General features: G+C 42.8%; 2 protein-coding genes across 2 annotated transcripts; one reads left to right on the top strand and one right to left on the bottom strand.

Annotated features, from left to right (window-relative positions):
- The first annotated feature begins 2077 nt into the window (after positions 1–2077).
- LOC133969151 (ribonucleoside-diphosphate reductase large subunit-like) lies at positions 2078–8640 on the top strand. The gene is made up of 19 exons (XM_062405432.1): positions 2078–2207; positions 2772–2860; positions 3093–3270; positions 4054–4154; positions 4234–4293; positions 4534–4573; positions 4687–4849; positions 4938–5079; positions 5187–5270; positions 5500–5661; positions 5750–5829; positions 5909–6110; positions 6651–6800; positions 6890–7111; positions 7210–7286; positions 7403–7538; positions 7631–7726; positions 7826–8014; positions 8108–8640. Exons 1-19 carry the CDS (start codon positions 2189–2191, stop codon positions 8306–8308), a joined length of 2391 nt encoding a protein of 796 aa, XP_062261416.1. The 5' UTR covers positions 2078–2188; the 3' UTR covers positions 8309–8640.
- A 1728-nt stretch (positions 8641–10368) lies between these two features.
- LOC133970013 (short transient receptor potential channel 2-like) lies at positions 10369–16052 on the bottom strand. Its single transcript, XM_062406798.1, has 13 exons — positions 16032–16052; positions 14971–15663; positions 14682–14882; positions 14434–14598; positions 14170–14344; positions 13884–14084; positions 13619–13781; positions 13402–13494; positions 12573–12765; positions 12351–12478; positions 12205–12277; positions 11977–12094; positions 10369–11221 (listed from the first exon to the last, which is right to left on the bottom strand). The coding sequence occupies exons 1-13, from the start codon at positions 16044–16046 to the stop codon at positions 10389–10391; spliced, it is 3051 nt and encodes a 1016-aa protein (XP_062262782.1). The 5' UTR covers positions 16047–16052; the 3' UTR covers positions 10369–10388.
- Between the last annotated feature and the right edge of the window lie 996 nt (positions 16053–17048).

Genomic DNA, 17048 nt, shown 5'->3' with positions numbered 1-17048 from the left:
ACAAGAAAGGGATGAGCCGGCCCTATATCCTGAGGAAGCTGATATCTTACAACATGTGCAGCAACATATTGGACAACCTCTATCAGTCTGTTGTAGCCAGTGCACTGAAGAGCCGCTGACACCACAGAATCAACAAGCTGATTAAGAAGGCTGACTCTTCTGAAGTGCCGGTGGGGAGGAGTGCTTTGAACAAACTGTTATCCATCATTGACAATCACGAGCACCGTCTCCACCACCTAGTGGATAGACCGGGCAGCACTTTCTCCAACAGACTGGTTCAGCTACAGATACAGGAAGTCTTTCCTGCCCACAGCAATCCAGTTCTCACCTTTCTATCACACAACAAAAATCTCTGAGTAATCCTCCTGCAATAACTCTGAACTGTTTTTTTCTTTTTAGCACACATTATATTCATATTCATTTTTTTCTGCACATCTCATAATCATATTTATTTATTTGGTCATGTTTCAAACAAATGCAAATACGTGAAATATTTTGCCCTTGACATGCTATTACAATACAATAATTACAAGAATACAAGAATTTTCCAAATTGGGATCAATAAAGGACAATTATCTATCCATCTATCTATCTACCTATCTATATATTATTCCTGATTATTAGAAAAAAAATATTTAACTCGTGCGCAAAGGCGGACTGCGAACTTCCTGCGCTTAAGCGAGTTGCGCACATACTGCGCAGAAGCGAACTGCGCAGGATTAATTAAATTAAATTAATTATTTTTCTATTTATTTTTGTTCTAAAATTTGAATAGTGTAAGATATTGTGCAATTAATAGGTGGTGGAAGTCCTGCCAAGGACACTTCGACATGTAGCTGGGGAAGAGTGGGTCTTAAACTCCGAACCTTCTTGTTACAAACGACCACTCTACCCACTAGGCTAATTCAATGTTAACAATAATGATTGGATACCTGTTCATTGACATGAGAAAGTAAGTACAGAAAGAAGATCGACAAATTATTGTGTCACAGTGTGACACAATAATATAATTAATATAATTAATATAATTATATATAATTAATATTTAATATAATTCTGAAAATTCATGCGAAACCTTCGAGTTTATATTAGGTGATCAAATAAATGACATATTGTTCCCATCAACTAGCGCTAGGATAAAGGGTCACTCATTACTCATTAATTTATTTGTATTTTAAAGTTATCGCTATAATGTGGCAGATGTTAAAAGATGGAGCTACTTACAAAAAGACGTAGGATTCTGCAAGGTAGTTTAATCTACAGTAATACATCAAAAGAGTATGTAAACATATCATATGTCAACAAATGTAGTCAATGAAATATGTAGAATATAGGTATGTGAAGTGAAATGAAATGAAACGCTTAGCATGAACTAGAAGCAATGAAAATCCAATCGCAGTATTGAGGGTTTGAGAATTACATGGGTAACTGATTATTAAAATCACTCAAAAATTCAAAAAATAAAAAGCAACAAATCTTCCTATTGTCTGTGGTGGTAAATCATTATGTACAAAATCCTCACACTTTCTGCTACCATTGTAAAGCATCTTGTGGTGAGATTTTGAAAAGTGCTTTATACATAAAGTTTAATATTATCATTGTTTTTCTCAAACTTTACCATTTTTGATTTACTTTTCTCGAATGCTTTATCTTTCTGAAGTGCCACTGAAACTGATGATTTATGATGATTTCCAGCCCATTATATTACTTTAACATCCACAGATATTTATATTAAAAGTTTTGTGGATTGCAATGATTTATGAAGCTTGCTTTGTGATGACAATAACACAAGTGGATGTCACTTATAAACTGCAACACACACACAGTGTTCGAGACTCAGTCCTGTTGCGGAAATGAAACTCAATTACATTAGACAACTGGAGCTCTTGTTTGATAACATCCCGCCAGGTTTGGGCCGGAAAAGGAGAACGGATGTTGTAAATGTCCCGAGCGCTGGGTCGTGATTGGCTCAGAGGTCTGCAGGGCTCTCCTCTGATTGGCTGAGCCGCTGACACAAAGCAGTGTAACTGGTCGGGCGGCTTGTTCGCGCCGTCAGTTTGAGATTCAACTGTATTATTTAATCGTTCTTACGGTGTCATAACCCGCTGTAATTCAGCTCCTTTCACCTGATTCCAGAGAGAAACACCTGCAGCCCCCTTGTGACCGGACTCAGCCGCTGGCCGCCATCATGCACGTCATTAAACGAGGTACAGTTAATTTTTTAATAAATAGTGTAAGCTAATGCAATAGAAGGATGCGGGAGATGTGCAAAAAAATGTAAATGCATCTAAGCTCTGATAAGAACAATACAAAGAAATGTAAGACTCTATGTGGACTTCAGCTCCAGTGTCACTCATGTTGAAATGTGTGTTTTTGTTGGTTCTTTGCTCGGTGCGTGTACGACGAGACAAACAAAGAACCGGGGCTTATCACAGGACACATACTGATTGTGGCTTTTCTCAGTTGGCAGATGTGCAGCTTGTTTTATCTCCATTTTAAATACCGCTCACACTTTTTTAAAATTATTATTAGTTTCATTACAGCAGAGATTTTAACTTAATTTCTTTCCTGTGCATTTATATCACAGTGAACTTTTCCATAAGTGATGTGTAAGAGGAGGGATGTCGTCAGGAGGTTTTGATATTGTTTGGTTATGGCGCGAAGCTACTGAGGCTTTTGCTGCCATAATGACTTGTTTGACAGGTGTTTGTGTGGTTAACAGCTGCCATCATAAACATCAATATTCACCAGGCATGTTGCTTGTGTTTCAGATGGTCGTGAGGAGGAAGTCACCTTTGATAAAATCACCTCTCGTATTCAGAAGCTTTGCTATGGACTCAACTCGGACTTTGTGGACCCTGTAAGTCCCAAACACTTCAGTGCAACTACATCCACTTTAAAGGAAACGTCAGGTGCAGGCCAATGTCAGATCACTGATATTCTGCCTTGTGTAGTTTCAGAGATTAAGATCAGATACACCTTTATCGATCACACTCAGCAGATAGTTAAGATGGGGTAGACAAGAGAATAAAAAAGGCAATAGAGCGAAAATGAAATGTTCATGTAGAAACCCTTTGTCTCTGCTCCTGCAGACCCAGATTACCATGAAGGTAATCCAGGGTCTTTATGACAGAGTCACCACCGTGGAGCTGGACACCCTGGCAGCAGAGACCGCCGCCACCCTCACCACCAACCACCCTGACTACGCAATCCTGGCTGCAAGAATAGCTGTGTCAAACCTGCACAAGGAGACAAAGAAAGTGTTCAGTGGTGAGTAAAAGTGTAGAGAGGTACTGCCCCATGACCAACTGTGTGATTTGTGTAATTAGAATTGCATTGAAATAAAGAGCCCATGTTCCTTTATGTATTTCATCAATGGTGTTTGCTTTAAGCATTCATTTTTTTATCTTCTCTTTAAAATGTAATCAAATTTTTGTTTAATTTTAATAAAATGTATATGTTTTAATATGTTGGAGTATGTGTTTTTTGCCTTTTGCTATAAAAACAGTGCAGGAAAATCCTGGCATGATTCATTGTTCACTATTAAACCATGAATCTGTCACGGTTTGTGCAAGGAGATGAACCCAGGATGCAGAGGTTATGATAAAAAAGCTATTTAATTTAAAAGGAGTATTTAAACAAGACAAAAACAAAACATGAACACTCACAGGTATCCACTGGCGACAAGGCGCACGGATAACAAGGAAAGATAAGCTGGGGAAGCTGGACGAGAAAGCATAACAAGACAAACCATATATGACAACGTGTAAAAACGAGTAACGCACCGACCAAGGGCTTGGGGAACACACAGGCTTAAATAGAGACACAGGGAAGGCTGGGGAAACTAGCCACAGGTGCAACGCATGAGGACTGGGAAAGACAATCACCAAGACAGGAAGTGACACAACCGAGAAGCTGGACAACACACAAGGAAAGCGAGACTACAAAATAAAACAGGAAACAGAAAACACAAACAGACAGAAATCCACAAACTAAAATGGCCGATCGTCACAGACTCATGCCCTTACACCTTCTTCTTTTTCTCTCTTACAGATGTGATGGAAGACCTGTACAGATACGTCAACCCTTTAAATAGACTTCATTCTCCCATGATCTCCAAGGAGACTCTCGACATTGTGCTAGCCAACAAGAATGTACGTCAACTTGGACGATATATTTTGTTCTGTAATGAAGATTCACATTTATTAACATAATGTCCCCTTCCATTTGCAGCGCCTCAACTCAGCCATCATTTTCGACAGAGACTTCTCTTACAATTTCTTTGGATTTAAGGTAATTACAAATTTTCACTAAGCCTACATTTAACATCTCACTCATTACATTACATTACATTACATTTCATTTAGCTGACACTTTTATCCAAAGCGACTTACAATTAGTGGATTCAACCCCGAGGGTACAGACCCAGAACAACAAGAATCAAGAAAGTACAATTTCTTCAAAATAAAGCAAAACTCCCATCACTCAGATGACTTCGACGTGTGAATCGTACTTTTCCTTTTGCTCCGATAGACTCTTGAGAGGTCATACTTGTTGAAGATCAATGGCAAAGGTGAGAGTCGTTTTTGTTCTCGCTGAAAACCTTATCAGAAGTGCATCTTTTTTTGTTAAGATTTTTTATAAATCATTGTTTGTTTTTTCGCTAATCAAGTTCTGTCCCTGCAGTTGCTGAGAGACCCCAGCACATGCTAATGAGAGTGGCCGTCGGGATTCACAAAAGAGACATCGATGCAGCCATTGAGACGTACAACTTGCTGTCGGAAAAGTGGTTCACCCACGCCTCACCTACACTGTTCAATGCCGGCACCAACAGACCACAAATGTCCAGGTTAATAAAGAAATGTTGCTCTGAACAAATTTAACCCAAATGTCTGAAACTTGAATTTTGTTACTAATACTTTTTTCCTTTTTTGCAGTTGTTTCCTGCTATCCATGAAGGAGGACAGCATCGATGGTATTTACGACACCCTGAGGCAGTGCGCACTCATCTCCAAATCAGCTGGTGGCATTGGATTGGCTATCAGCTGTATCCGAGCAACAGGCAGCTACATTGCTGGGGTGAGAGAAATAAAAAAATAAAATATTGTATTAATAGAGGAGCTTACATGTACATTTTGTACACTATGTAAAGTTGTATATGACCTAAACTGGTGTGTGTATTTCAGACAAATGGCAACTCCAACGGGCTGGTTCCCATGCTTCGAGTGTTCAACAACACAGCACGTTATGTCGACCAGGGTGGCAACAAGGTAAGAACAGAGATAAACAATACACACAAAATGTTATTGATATTGTTACAGAACAGATTCAGAGTATATTTTAAGTATAATTTTGGGGCTTTTATGGCCATTAATTTTTGATAGAAAGGAGAGCAAGCTGTGAGGGGGAGGCAGAGAGGAGGGGGAGGACAGGATGCAAAGGGCCACAGGTTGGAACCGATTTTTTAAATCACCTGACTCTCTACGTTCCCTCGTTCAGAGACCCGGGGCCTTCGCCGTGTACCTGGAGCCATGGCATTTGGACGTGTTTGATTTCTTAGAGATGAAGAAGAACACAGGTAAAGAGGAGCAGAGGGCCAGAGACCTGTTCTTTGCCCTGTGGATACCAGACCTCTTCATGAAACGAGTGGAAAGCAATCAGGTGAATACTGGGAGCATTTCCCACCCTAACTGAGATCCTACATATACTAAGGCTCCTAAGTCTTATCAGTCCGCTGATATTCTTGTAGGACTGGTCTCTGATGTGCCCCAGTGACTGTCCCGGGTTGGAGGAGTGTTGGGGAGAGAAGTTCGAGGAGCTCTACACAAGGTCCAATTAGCACCACCAAACCTTGTTCTCAACGAACCACTCATTTCTCAGCATTAACTTGTCTCATGAACGTCCTCAGATACGAGAAGGAGGGCCGGGCTAAGCGTGTGGTGAAGGCTCAGCAGCTGTGGTACGCCATCATCGAGTCACAGACTGAAACGGGTACGCCGTACATGCTCTACAAGGACGCCTGCAACGGGAAGAGCAACCAGCAGAATCTGGGAACCATCAAATCCAGCAATCTGTGCACAGAGATAGTGGAGTACACCAGCAAAGATGAGGTGAGGGGATGGAGATATCATGTTGGTACCAAGTCAAGACAAACCAATATGGATTTTGGGGGGGTCAATGTCAATATATTATATATTTATGATACTGATATATTGGCCATTGCACACATTTATATATATTGTAATTTATACAGCCTTTATGTACGAGAAAAACTATGTAAGCATCACTGCTCATATGCTTCTACGAGTCTTTTTACATGAGCGTGGTTGTTAAACAAAGCATCCACTGGAGGGCAGCGCAGTGTGAAGAGTTAACTGAGACAACAAGAAATATGGCAGTGAAGGAGGATGTCGTCATTATGTACCTCTTAAGAAAGAGATGCCTGTTTCTTACTAACGTGATAAGTCTCTCCAAAAAGTTCCGCCATTGTTGAAGCTTCTTCCCCCTGTTTTATTTTTATGTCGCTTTGATTATTAGCTACAGTGCCAACAGATATATCAGTCCAGATTTAGCACCAATAGATTCAGCTTGCTTCCTTCCGTAAACTTCTTTTGTGTAGCAACATTATTTTTGACTTCTTCTTTCTTCAGGTTGCCGTGTGTAACCTGGCTTCCATTGCACTCAACATGTACGTCACCCCAGAGAAAACCTTTGACTTCAAAAGGCTTGCTTCCGTCACCAAAGTCATCGTTAAAAACCTGAACAAGATTATTGAGATCAACTACTACCCAGTGCCGGAGGTAAGCTCCCTTGTCTCGTGTTGCATCTTGATCGACCCTGCAGCCGAGTCGTGTGTGCTGAACAACGGTCCCTCTCTCCTGCTTTACAGGCTGAGAGATCCAACAGGCGTCACAGGCCGATTGGAATCGGTGTGCAGGGTCTGGCTGATGCCTTCATCCTTATGCGTTATCCGTTTGAAAGCCCGGAGGCCCAGCTACTCAACATTCAGATCTTCGAGACCATGTACTACGCTGCCCTGGAGGCCAGCTGTGAGCTCGCAGAGGAGTTTGGCACTTATGAAACCTACGCCGGCTCTCCTGTCAGCAAAGGAGTGAGTAGCTTTCTCAATGTCTCAAATTCAACATGGGGTACAGATTATTCGTTTTGGCTCAGGTTGTAATTCATTGTTTTGGTTTCTTTGTTTTCTAGATTCTTCAGTACGACATGTGGGATAAAGTCCCAACAGATTTATTGGACTGGAAGGCATTGAAGGACAAAATTGCTAAGTAGGTCTTCCTGAATGTCCTCGTTGTTCCTGATGTTTCTCATGTCATATCTGTTGTATGTTGAAATCATAGCTCATCCCTGATCTGCACCACCCCTCGTTCCTGTGTGTCTTCAGGCACGGCATAAGGAACAGTCTGCTCTTGGCCCCCATGCCCACCGCTTCCACTGCCCAGATCCTGGGCAACAATGAGTCCATTGAGCCATACACCAGCAACATCTACACCCGCAGGGTGCTCTCTGGAGAGTTTCAGGTCAGCACTGAATCCTTCTGCTGCTTTCAGCCTCTAAAGTCGGGTGTAATAGAGGGAGGAGTTGCTCAGTGTTATTTCTGCATCTCCTATAGATTGTAAATCCTCACCTGCTGAAGGACCTCACAGAAAGAGGTCTGTGGAGTGAGGAGATGAAGAACCAGCTGATTGCGCAGAACGGCTCCATCCAGGTAATACAATCTTATCTGATTTGATTATTAATATAACTCTTATACATGTTGTTAGGTTTGAAGCCTAAGCAAGTTACTGTATGTCTGACTTGTCCACAGGACATTGAAGAGATCCCTGATGATCTGAAGCAGCTCTATAAAACAGTGTGGGAAGTCTCCCAAAAAACCATCCTCAAGATGGCAGCAGACCGCGGTGCCTACATCGACCAGAGCCAGTCACTTAACATCCACATCGCTGAACCAAACTATGGCAAACTGACCAGCATGCACTTTTACGGTTGGAAGTTGGTGAGTCAGCCCTGAAGGGGATGCAGGCTGGACTAATGCTGCGTCACACGGCCAAGAAACATCATCTTTAACCTTATATTCTTGTCTCTGCAGGGCCTGAAAACCGGCATGTATTACCTGCGGACAAAGCCCGCTGCAAACCCCATTCAGTTCACCCTGAACAAGGAGAAATTAAAGGAGGCTCAATCAGCCAACAGTACAGAGGAGGGGGAGGCGGAGGACAAGGAGCGCAACACCGCTGCTATGGTGTGTTCCTTAGCAAACAGAGACGATTGTCTGATGTGCGGCTCCTGAGGGAAGTGTTCAATCATCCAGGCACACTCCCTCTTAAAACTCCCATTTAAATAGCTTTTTTTATTTTTGTATTTGTATATGATGCCATAATAACAGGTGTTTAACACATGCCACTGTTTTCTCATCACACATCTTTACAGTCTTTATTTAATGTGTGCTGGCTTTTCATCATGAGGAGTATGTTGTATGTACAGAATCAACAGGGTGCAGTGAAGTGATGAACTTGTAACTCTTGTTTTTTATATAGTTTTGTAATAAGTGGGACACATTAATGAACTGCTTGGTGGTCTGTATTTTAGGTGTTGGGAAAAATACATTTGTTATACAATGATGTTAATCTAAGTTTCCTTATTACATTGTCCAAAATATGAGTTATCTGTCAGAATCCAAGTATTTTTCTACATCCATCCGTCATCTATACCACTTATCCTGCATGTATATCTACATTATGTATACATGCATAATAAGCATGTGTAGACTTACATTTATTAAACCAAGAACTATTGTTTAAAAAGCTACATAGATCATTTGCTAACTAATGCTGGGTAAGTAGTAAAACATGCTGATCTGTATTTCTTTTTCTGGGAATTGAAAGGTAGGGAAGAGTCTTTCTCCAGGGATGTTCCAACAGCTGCTGTAACAGGATGGTGAGTGTGATAAAACATGCCACTACAATATGAACACAATTTAGTCGATGGTTTACGTTGGAAAGAAGGTGGAAATGGTGATGACATCAGTCGTGCAATGCTGCAGACAGCCACAATGTGTTTTCCACTGGAAGAGTCTGGATAAAGTGTGCGACCCAGGGACACGAGAGGCTGCAGGCCATTAATTAATGAACTGGTGTGTTCAGGCCTGCAGCCTCATGGGACACTTTTGTGTGTGTGTGTGTGCGCGGCGTGTGTTAGTGTGAAGCAAGCTGAGACCTGCACTGTCACACTGTAGCAGCAGGTGTTGATACACAGAGGAAACATTGATTCATAACCCCGGTCATCACAGACATCCCATTCTCCCACAAACGGAGTCAGTGAGACACAGAGACTACTTCAAAGTTTTTATTTGTTTTACAAAGACACTTTCGACAAACCTGGATGGAACAGAAGTCTATTTCGTGCAATATCTGAACGTCACATAAAAAGAAACCAGCGAGACAGACACAGAATCTGTGCTATTTAACATTGAAGGTGTGGCAATGAGAAGGAGAGAGGCCCAGTGTAACCGAGCAGTGCAACAACGACATGTGACTCACAGATCTGACAATTAAACTCAATTAAACAAAATTACAGTTGGTCGCTGCTTGAAATGTTTTTCCCAGTCATTAGGCACCGAAACCCAAATTTATTAAACACTCATGTTTGTGGCGGTGAACTAGTGCATCTGCTAATCTCTTCAGGCTGAACTTACAGTGTTAACTGACTTTAAAAAAAAACATTGGTCATTTAAAGAGGACTGGCTACAAAGTCATCTTTCTTATTATGTAATCACAAGAGACGACCACATTGACACCATCGTGGAATGACTAAAACTGAATGCCTGAATTTGTCATATTTTGGTAAGAAGGCCTCAGATATTCCAAAAATTTACTTTTTAAGACAACGTCTGCATCAGTATAATTATAGAAATATCCAGAATTCTACAGAGCTTTACTCAACTATAGTCACACAAAATGACAAATCTACAGCTCAGATTATAAAATATAAAAGACAATTCAACTGAAGCCACTTAGTTTTCCAGAAACCTTTTCAAGGATCAAAAGAGTTCGAGGGGGAATTTTGACGAATCTAAACCAGTCTCAATTAGAGGAATTGAGGTGCTTAAAAAAGATTTGGTCTGTAGCTGTTAGAAAATGTAGGAATAAAACCGCCACCGTTAGGCCGGTCACTACAAGAGCTGAGATGAAAGAGCTGCAGGGCCATGAAAAAAACAAACCCTGCTGCTGTCTCTTGAAGTCACATATCTCCCTGCATTCAACGTTTATTTGTGCAGCCGGAGCACAAACTTCCCCAAATATTGGATAAGGTAACAAAAAGTCCCAACCCCGAAGAAGTCAGCGTGGTATTTAACTGTGATGTCACTAAGGTTACGGTGTCACTAGCGACCCAACGATGGTCCCCTCCCCTTCCTGGGAACCGAAGCCCGTGTCCTGGGAGCTGCTGCTGCCCGTCGGCGAGGGAATAGTTTTCTTGGCGCTGGGTTTGTCGTTGCCCTCCCTGACGCCAGACTTCTCTGCTACATTGTGCTCGAACTTTCTGCCCTTCCCCCATCTCACCTCTGCTTTTTTTTCTTGCAGCACTATGTCTTTCATCTTGTGAACAATTTTGTTTACGTCTGTCTTCTCATTGCTGACTTGGAGGATCTCAGCTTGTCCAGCGGTGGCCTCTCTGAGTCCCTCTCCTTCCCTTATTTTCTCCACCTCATCCTGTGTGGCCTCACCTTTCACTTTCCCTTCAAGATTATTGCAGCTGTTCCCTGCTGCCCCCTCGCTTTTTACTTCACTGTCAGTGCTTTCATCTTTTTCTGCTTCCAACTGCTCTTTTTTCTCAGTTGGCCTCTCATCTCCTGGCTCTGCTTTAACTCTGCCTTCCTCCATCTTCACCACGTCACAGTCGGTCACCTGACTCTGCTGCATGTCTGTCTCCTGTTTTGTGTCTGAGTCAACTTTGTCCACCTCTTCCTCTTCCTGGTGCACTGTCATATTAGATGACGTGTTTTTGAACTCTTGTATGCTGTTAAAACCTCTGAAATTGTTCCTGGCACCATGGATGTATTTCCCCAGTATGGAGGAGCCTTCCTTACTGGTCACTGGATCACTTGCAGAGTGTTCGTCCTCCGTCAGCAGCTGCTGGATCACCTTGATGTCACCGTGCATCCTGACGATCGCTTTGCTCAGCACGGTGATGCGATTTCCGATGTCTGAGGCGAGAGGAGACACACCACAATCAGAACACAGCATCAAAACATTTACAGAGGAGGTTAATGTTTTCATCCTTTTATTACTTTGTTTGTTTGTTTGTTTCTAAGCAAGATAATGCTGGACATATTACCTTAAAACTTGATAAAAGGATGCAATATAAAACAAAGAAGAACCCTTTAAATGTTGGTGTGGATCCAGATCAGGGCACGGATCCAGGAATTTTTTTTCAATTTATTGAATCTTGCCAGATTTGGTGATTTTCAAAATGTTTTCCTCAGCGATAAAAAAAAAATCTGACATGATTTGGGGACTGATATTTGTGCGTGTAATTTGGTGCGAATCCAATGAGTGGACAGTGACATCAGCTCTACTGAGGGACATTCTACCTATAACTTCATCATATCTAACTTATTATTTGAATTAAAAAAATGCAGCTTCTTTCAAAACCATTGATTGACTCTCTCTCAAGCTGCGTATAAAAAAAACAACAACATGGTTTACAAAGGAGCACCAGGGTGTTAAATATTGGATAACAAAAATCTGTATTACACATAAAATGAGAAAATAACTTTCAATCCATATTTCTCTAAATGACACTGACTTCCTGACAGGGAATACTAAAAGGAAAGCATTCATATCATTTATACAGATGAGAGAAGGGGAGGCGTGAGGAAGTAAACCTGCTGTGTGAGTTTACAGGACTTGTTGTTTCATGACTAACTGCTGAGCCCTGACAGACTGATGCCAGACTAACCTTTCCTCTTGGTCTCCTCGAACTCCCTGCGAGCCGACTCGATGTAGCGCTGCACCAGAGCCCTGATCACCTGCTGCCGGTACGGTATCTGGGCTTCCTCAGATTCCTTGTCATTGGACTTATTGCATGAAACAGAATCCATGTTAATAATCACACACGTCAGCGCAGCGTATGATTGCAGAATAATTTTGTAGCTTGAAAATATTTCTCCGACGATCGGACACTCACCAAGTTGGTTAAAGGGGGATATTCTTGCACAGAATTACAGTTGCAGCAGCAGCAGATTCTTCTGAAGATGGCCCTGGAAAAGGATTTAAAGTGAGCGAATGAAATAACTCATTACAGAACAGATTTTCTGAAGTTTTAGGGCCCACCTCAAGATGTAGAAGAAAGCTTTGGGTGAGGGGATGATGTTGAAGGGCACCGGCATGGTGAGGCCCTCTCTGAAGTAACTGAGGTACAGCTTTGACCGGGCAAACTTCCACTCCACATCTGCATCATCCTGAGATTAAAAATGACGAGACGTGAGAGATCATCAGAGGAGATTCCGCTTTCTTCTTATCGCAGATGTGACGTAAAAAAAACTATTTCTTCACCTCAATTTTCTGAAAGGTGTTGGTGATCATAGCAATAAGCATGTTGAGCAGGACGATGACGATGACGAGCGTGAAGATGCCGTAGAGAATCCTCCCGACAAACTCTGCCAACATAAACTGTGGCATGTCCACGTAGTCCTGGTTGGCCACACCGAACATGGTCCAGAATAAGAAGTGGAACGTCTCATTAAACCTGCCGTGGAGAAGGTTTTCATGATGAGTGGAAAATCTGGATCTATACCTTTATTCAACCCGATTAAGGGAGTGGAGCATAGTGAACCACACACAAACATGACTTCTGTATCTCTCTTTTCTCACTAAGATGCTAAATAAAGAGCTTTTTAGATCAGTGTGATTAAATTGATTAAGGGATGAAGTCTAAACAAATAGTCAAAATAGAAAGATATGAATAAAATATCCATTCTAAATATGTATTATTACATTTTCAATTTGTGGTTTGATAAATAAATAACCAGATTTATTGGGCAACATTGCATGAAAAGCCGCCTGACTAAAGCTGCATTTGTGGGACTGACAGGGTAATGGAACATCAGTAGATATTTATTTACATAAAACATATTAAATATATATTTTTTTAAATTATCAATTAAATATGTCTCCGCTGGTTTCCTGACGACCCAGCAGTCACTGGAAGGATGCATTTTTGGCATCTAAATCGTTTTCAGCTGTCTAATGTGAGCTCATTATTGTATGTATTGGCCTAGGTAATATTTCAATGAACGGCTCAATCAATAACATCTTATCTGTATATCCCATATTCAAAAATCACAATTTGCCACAGAGAGCTGCTTAATCAGCAGATTCTTACCTGCCAAGATGTGGAGAGATGACGTATGGAACATACACGTTGTTAATGCCACAGAGGAAGGCTGTTCCAATGATCATCAGTATGAACATGAATCTATGGAAGAAAAAATATACATATCCTCACTGGCTCTGACATGTGCTCTGACCTTCCTTCCAGGCACGGCTCACACACATGCAGCTGTGTGTAATGCAGGAGGCTGAATGAAAAATGCTTGGACCTCATCATGTCGTCAATCATCTTTCCGATTGAGATCTGTAGAGTTCCCAGAGACTCGTGGGCCGGCAGGATGTACGCCAGCCGTGTGAAGCTCAACATGCTGGTGACTGCAAACAGCACCTCCGCAATCAGCTGGGGGTCCTCCTGGCGCCAGTCCTCACGCACTGAGGGACAGTTTCACACAGCAACAGACCGGCTGAGCCTTAAACTCAAAAAAGACCTACCAACAGTCAATTTGGAAAAATTGCGTGACGTGATGTTCTCACCAGTCTCGGTGAAATAAACACAGTCGTCCGTGCCGCTGTGTTCTTGGCAGAGGACGTAACCTTTGAGCATGATGAGCACCCGTAAAGCGAAGGACGCCAGGTACATGCTGAGCACCATCATGTCCAAGCAGTTCCACCAGTCCAGGAAGTAGCACCGCAGCCCCTCGATCCACACCTCCTTACACTCGTACCAGAAGAATCCTGCATGTGGCGGCACAGAATGATTTAAAACCTTTCCATCAGTGCCATCACGGAAACCGAGTAAACACAGAGAGAGTGAACGTACCAACCACCCACACCATGTGGAAGGAGCTTTGCAGGATGTTCTGCTGCCTGGAGGCAAACTTGTCCCGATACATCTCCATCGTTATCGATTCTCCGAGTAATGTGATGAGAAACCAGAGATATGAGGCCGAGTGGAGGAGGAACTTGATCACAGGAATCCTCAGGATCTTTCCTACCTGGTTAAAACACAATAGCCATTGTTAGCTTCCTGTTATAGTGTTTTAATCAGAATCATCTATGTTTGGAGATTTCTGCGCCCTGCGACCTTTGACTTTGGTGCGATCCAGTAGACGAGGCAGAGTAACGGCATGGTGAGAAAGATCACCACAGAGACAAACAGCTTCCAGGCGGTCCTGCTGCCTCTCCATCCTTCCAGGTTCCCACACCAGATCGATGAGAGCACCTGCTGACAGATTGGGTGCGCCACAAACTGCAGGAAGACAGAGAGGGAGAGAGATGTTACGGATCACGTATATGCCTGTTTTTTTTTTACTGGTTTCAGTTTGTTCAAACCTCCTTCTGGTTGTAGTTGACAGCAAGCCGCAGTCGCGACAGGTTGGGTATCCCCTCCTCGAAGGCCTGCTGATCCAAGGCATCCTGGCTCTCGTCTCCGCAGCTGTTGAGGATCGTGGTCACCTCGCTCTGGTTGCGACACATGCCCAGTAACTCAACCGCAAAATCCTGACAGAGCTGCTCCAGGCCCAGGTACTGAGGCTGCAGGAGAGAGGCACCACAGCCGAGGTCAAGCAACAACAAACATGAGTCGAACATAAAGCTGGGATATCGAGGAACGCCGCCGCACCTTGAACTCGGGCTCTTTCTGCGAGAGCTTGCGGAGCTCTCTGCTGAGACTGAAAGCGCTTAGCATGGCGTCGTCAGAGGTGATGGACAGGAAGGCTCGGCTGGCGATCCCACGGTAGGTGTTGATGCGAGACAAGGAGAACTTCAGCAGGTCGTACTGGCGCCCGTTCCGACACTCCAGACAGGCGCAGGAGATCTTGTGTGGCCACGGGATGATGTGGCCTTTTAGGGTGAGCATGGTCACGATGTCATACAGGTCTTTCTGGCAGGCTAAGGTCAGAGGGGTCACACCTGGGGCAAACTGGGAGTTGTCAATGGAGTGGTCAAAGATGGCCTGAGAGAAGGAGTGCACGTCCATCTTGTTGCCTTTCTCTTGGTCCAGCCGGTCCAGCAGACGCTTCACCACGCTGGGCTGGTTGGTGTCCACGGCGACCAGCAGAGCCTCGTGAATCTGACGGAAGTCGAACTTGACCCCTTGCAGGAGGGCGACCATGGCAGCCTCATTGCCCAGGCGGATGGACAGGTTGAGGGCCTCTCTCCACTGGCGGTCCTCGGACTCCTCCAGCTGGCGGACGATGCCGTCGCCGGTCTTCAGCAGTCCACACAGCAGCTCGATTTTCCCCTCCTGAATGGCCCCGATGAGCTCCGGGGGGAACTGCAACTTCTTGTTCATAATCTCGCGCCATTGCTCTGGCTGAGAGACAGAACAGGTCAGTCAGCAGCAGCAGCAGCAGTAGAAGAGCATTCATTCATATTTATAGGATGAAAGAAAACAGGGAAAAGGGGAAGCTCACATATTGATTTTTTAAAAGCAAAACAAAGTCTCAACAAAAATATAAATAACACATATTTAACCTTTTCTTGACTGGGGACATTTAAAGACATCAAGGAAAAAACGACTTGTTGATAAAGCATATATTTTATATTATTCTGAATGATGAAACAAAGCTGTAAACATTAGACTGGAAGAACAGTATGTCTAGGTTATTGTCTATTTCTAATCCTCCTCTGACTTCAATCTGTTGAATGAAAAGAACCATGGTAGAATAAAACTCTACTTACTGTGAGGTTTTCCATCCCTGAAGACAAAACAACACAACTTTGAAGCAGTGATCCTATGGTGAAAAAATCACATTCTCTTGAGACATACAAAAATATGTACAGTATATATACATATATTTTTTTTTTTTTAAGCTTCAAAGGTGAAGGTAAGAGATATGGGCATCGATCTCACAAGCTGCTCTAATCAGAGGACTGAGCGCTGAAGTGTCCTGCGATCATGTGCAACCAGCTGACTGCATGAAACCAGCACCTACAAACTCAATAACACACTTCAGTTCCCTATGGGGCAAAGCCAATTAAAATTCAAAGTGTTTCATGCTTGGCCGGGCCCAAACCTTACTGTTACCGCCTTCGAACAGGAATTAACTCTGGTCTCCCCATTGGAAACAGTGCCACGGTACAATTAAGATAGCTGTTACTGAACAGGCAGCAGCTGTCATCCCATTCCCCCAGAGGAGCCGGAAGGGCTTCCCAGCAGTGGGAAAAACAAGGAGCTGCAAGCAAAAGATTTGCTGATTATTTCACCTTCTCTCTTTTCTTGTAGTTGGCTTTGTGGTCCATTCTGTCCACTCGTTAAAATTAGACGTTTATTTTGGTCTCGTTCTTTCATCTTGCTTTCAACTATTCAATCTCTTCATCTAACTCTGATTTAGGTCTATGCTTTTGAGAAGCTTTGCTGATGTCTGTGGCACTCCATCAGAGTAGTCATATGTAATTTCAGCTGGACTGTATAAACTGCACTGCATACATTATATATATATGTAGAAAGATGGGTAGACGTTATGATGGCCAATATATTTTTCTTTAAAATCAGCATATAATCATTGTTTTTCTAGAATGAATCCTTCAGTGGATCCCAGGTCATCTTACAGAGCAGTAATGTTTACAGGAGAACCCAGCTGCTTCTTGTGACCATAATGTTGCACGGCAGAGGGAAGGAAAGGACAACTTCAGACTTTAAAATCAGACTGTTTGATGTTGACTCGCTCAGGAGGTAAAAAAATATGACTAAAAAAA

The sequence above is a fragment of the Platichthys flesus genome, chromosome 15 (assembly GCF_949316205.1).
Source record: "Platichthys flesus chromosome 15, fPlaFle2.1, whole genome shotgun sequence".
NCBI lineage: Eukaryota > Metazoa > Chordata > Actinopteri > Pleuronectiformes > Pleuronectidae > Platichthys > Platichthys flesus.
Note: the sequence above shows the minus strand (reverse complement) of the source record. Positions and strands in the feature narration are given on the sequence as shown.

Coding starts and splice junctions, on each gene's coding strand:
- LOC133969151 (XM_062405432.1), top strand. Junction 6,111..6,650: donor AGTACACCAGCAAAGATGAG/GTGAGGGGATGG, acceptor TTCTTTCTTCAG/GTTGCCGTGTGTAACCTGGC. Junction 7,287..7,402: donor TTGAAGGACAAAATTGCTAA/GTAGGTCTTCCT, acceptor GTGTGTCTTCAG/GCACGGCATAAGGAACAGTC.
- LOC133970013 (XM_062406798.1), bottom strand. Junction 14,599..14,681: donor TCAACTACAACCAGAAGGAG/GTTTGAACAAAC, acceptor GTCTTCCTGCAG/TTTGTGGCGCACCCAATCTG. Junction 12,278..12,350: donor GCTTTCTTCTACATCTTGAG/GTGGGCCCTAAA, acceptor ATCCTTTTCCAG/GGCCATCTTCAGAAGAATCT.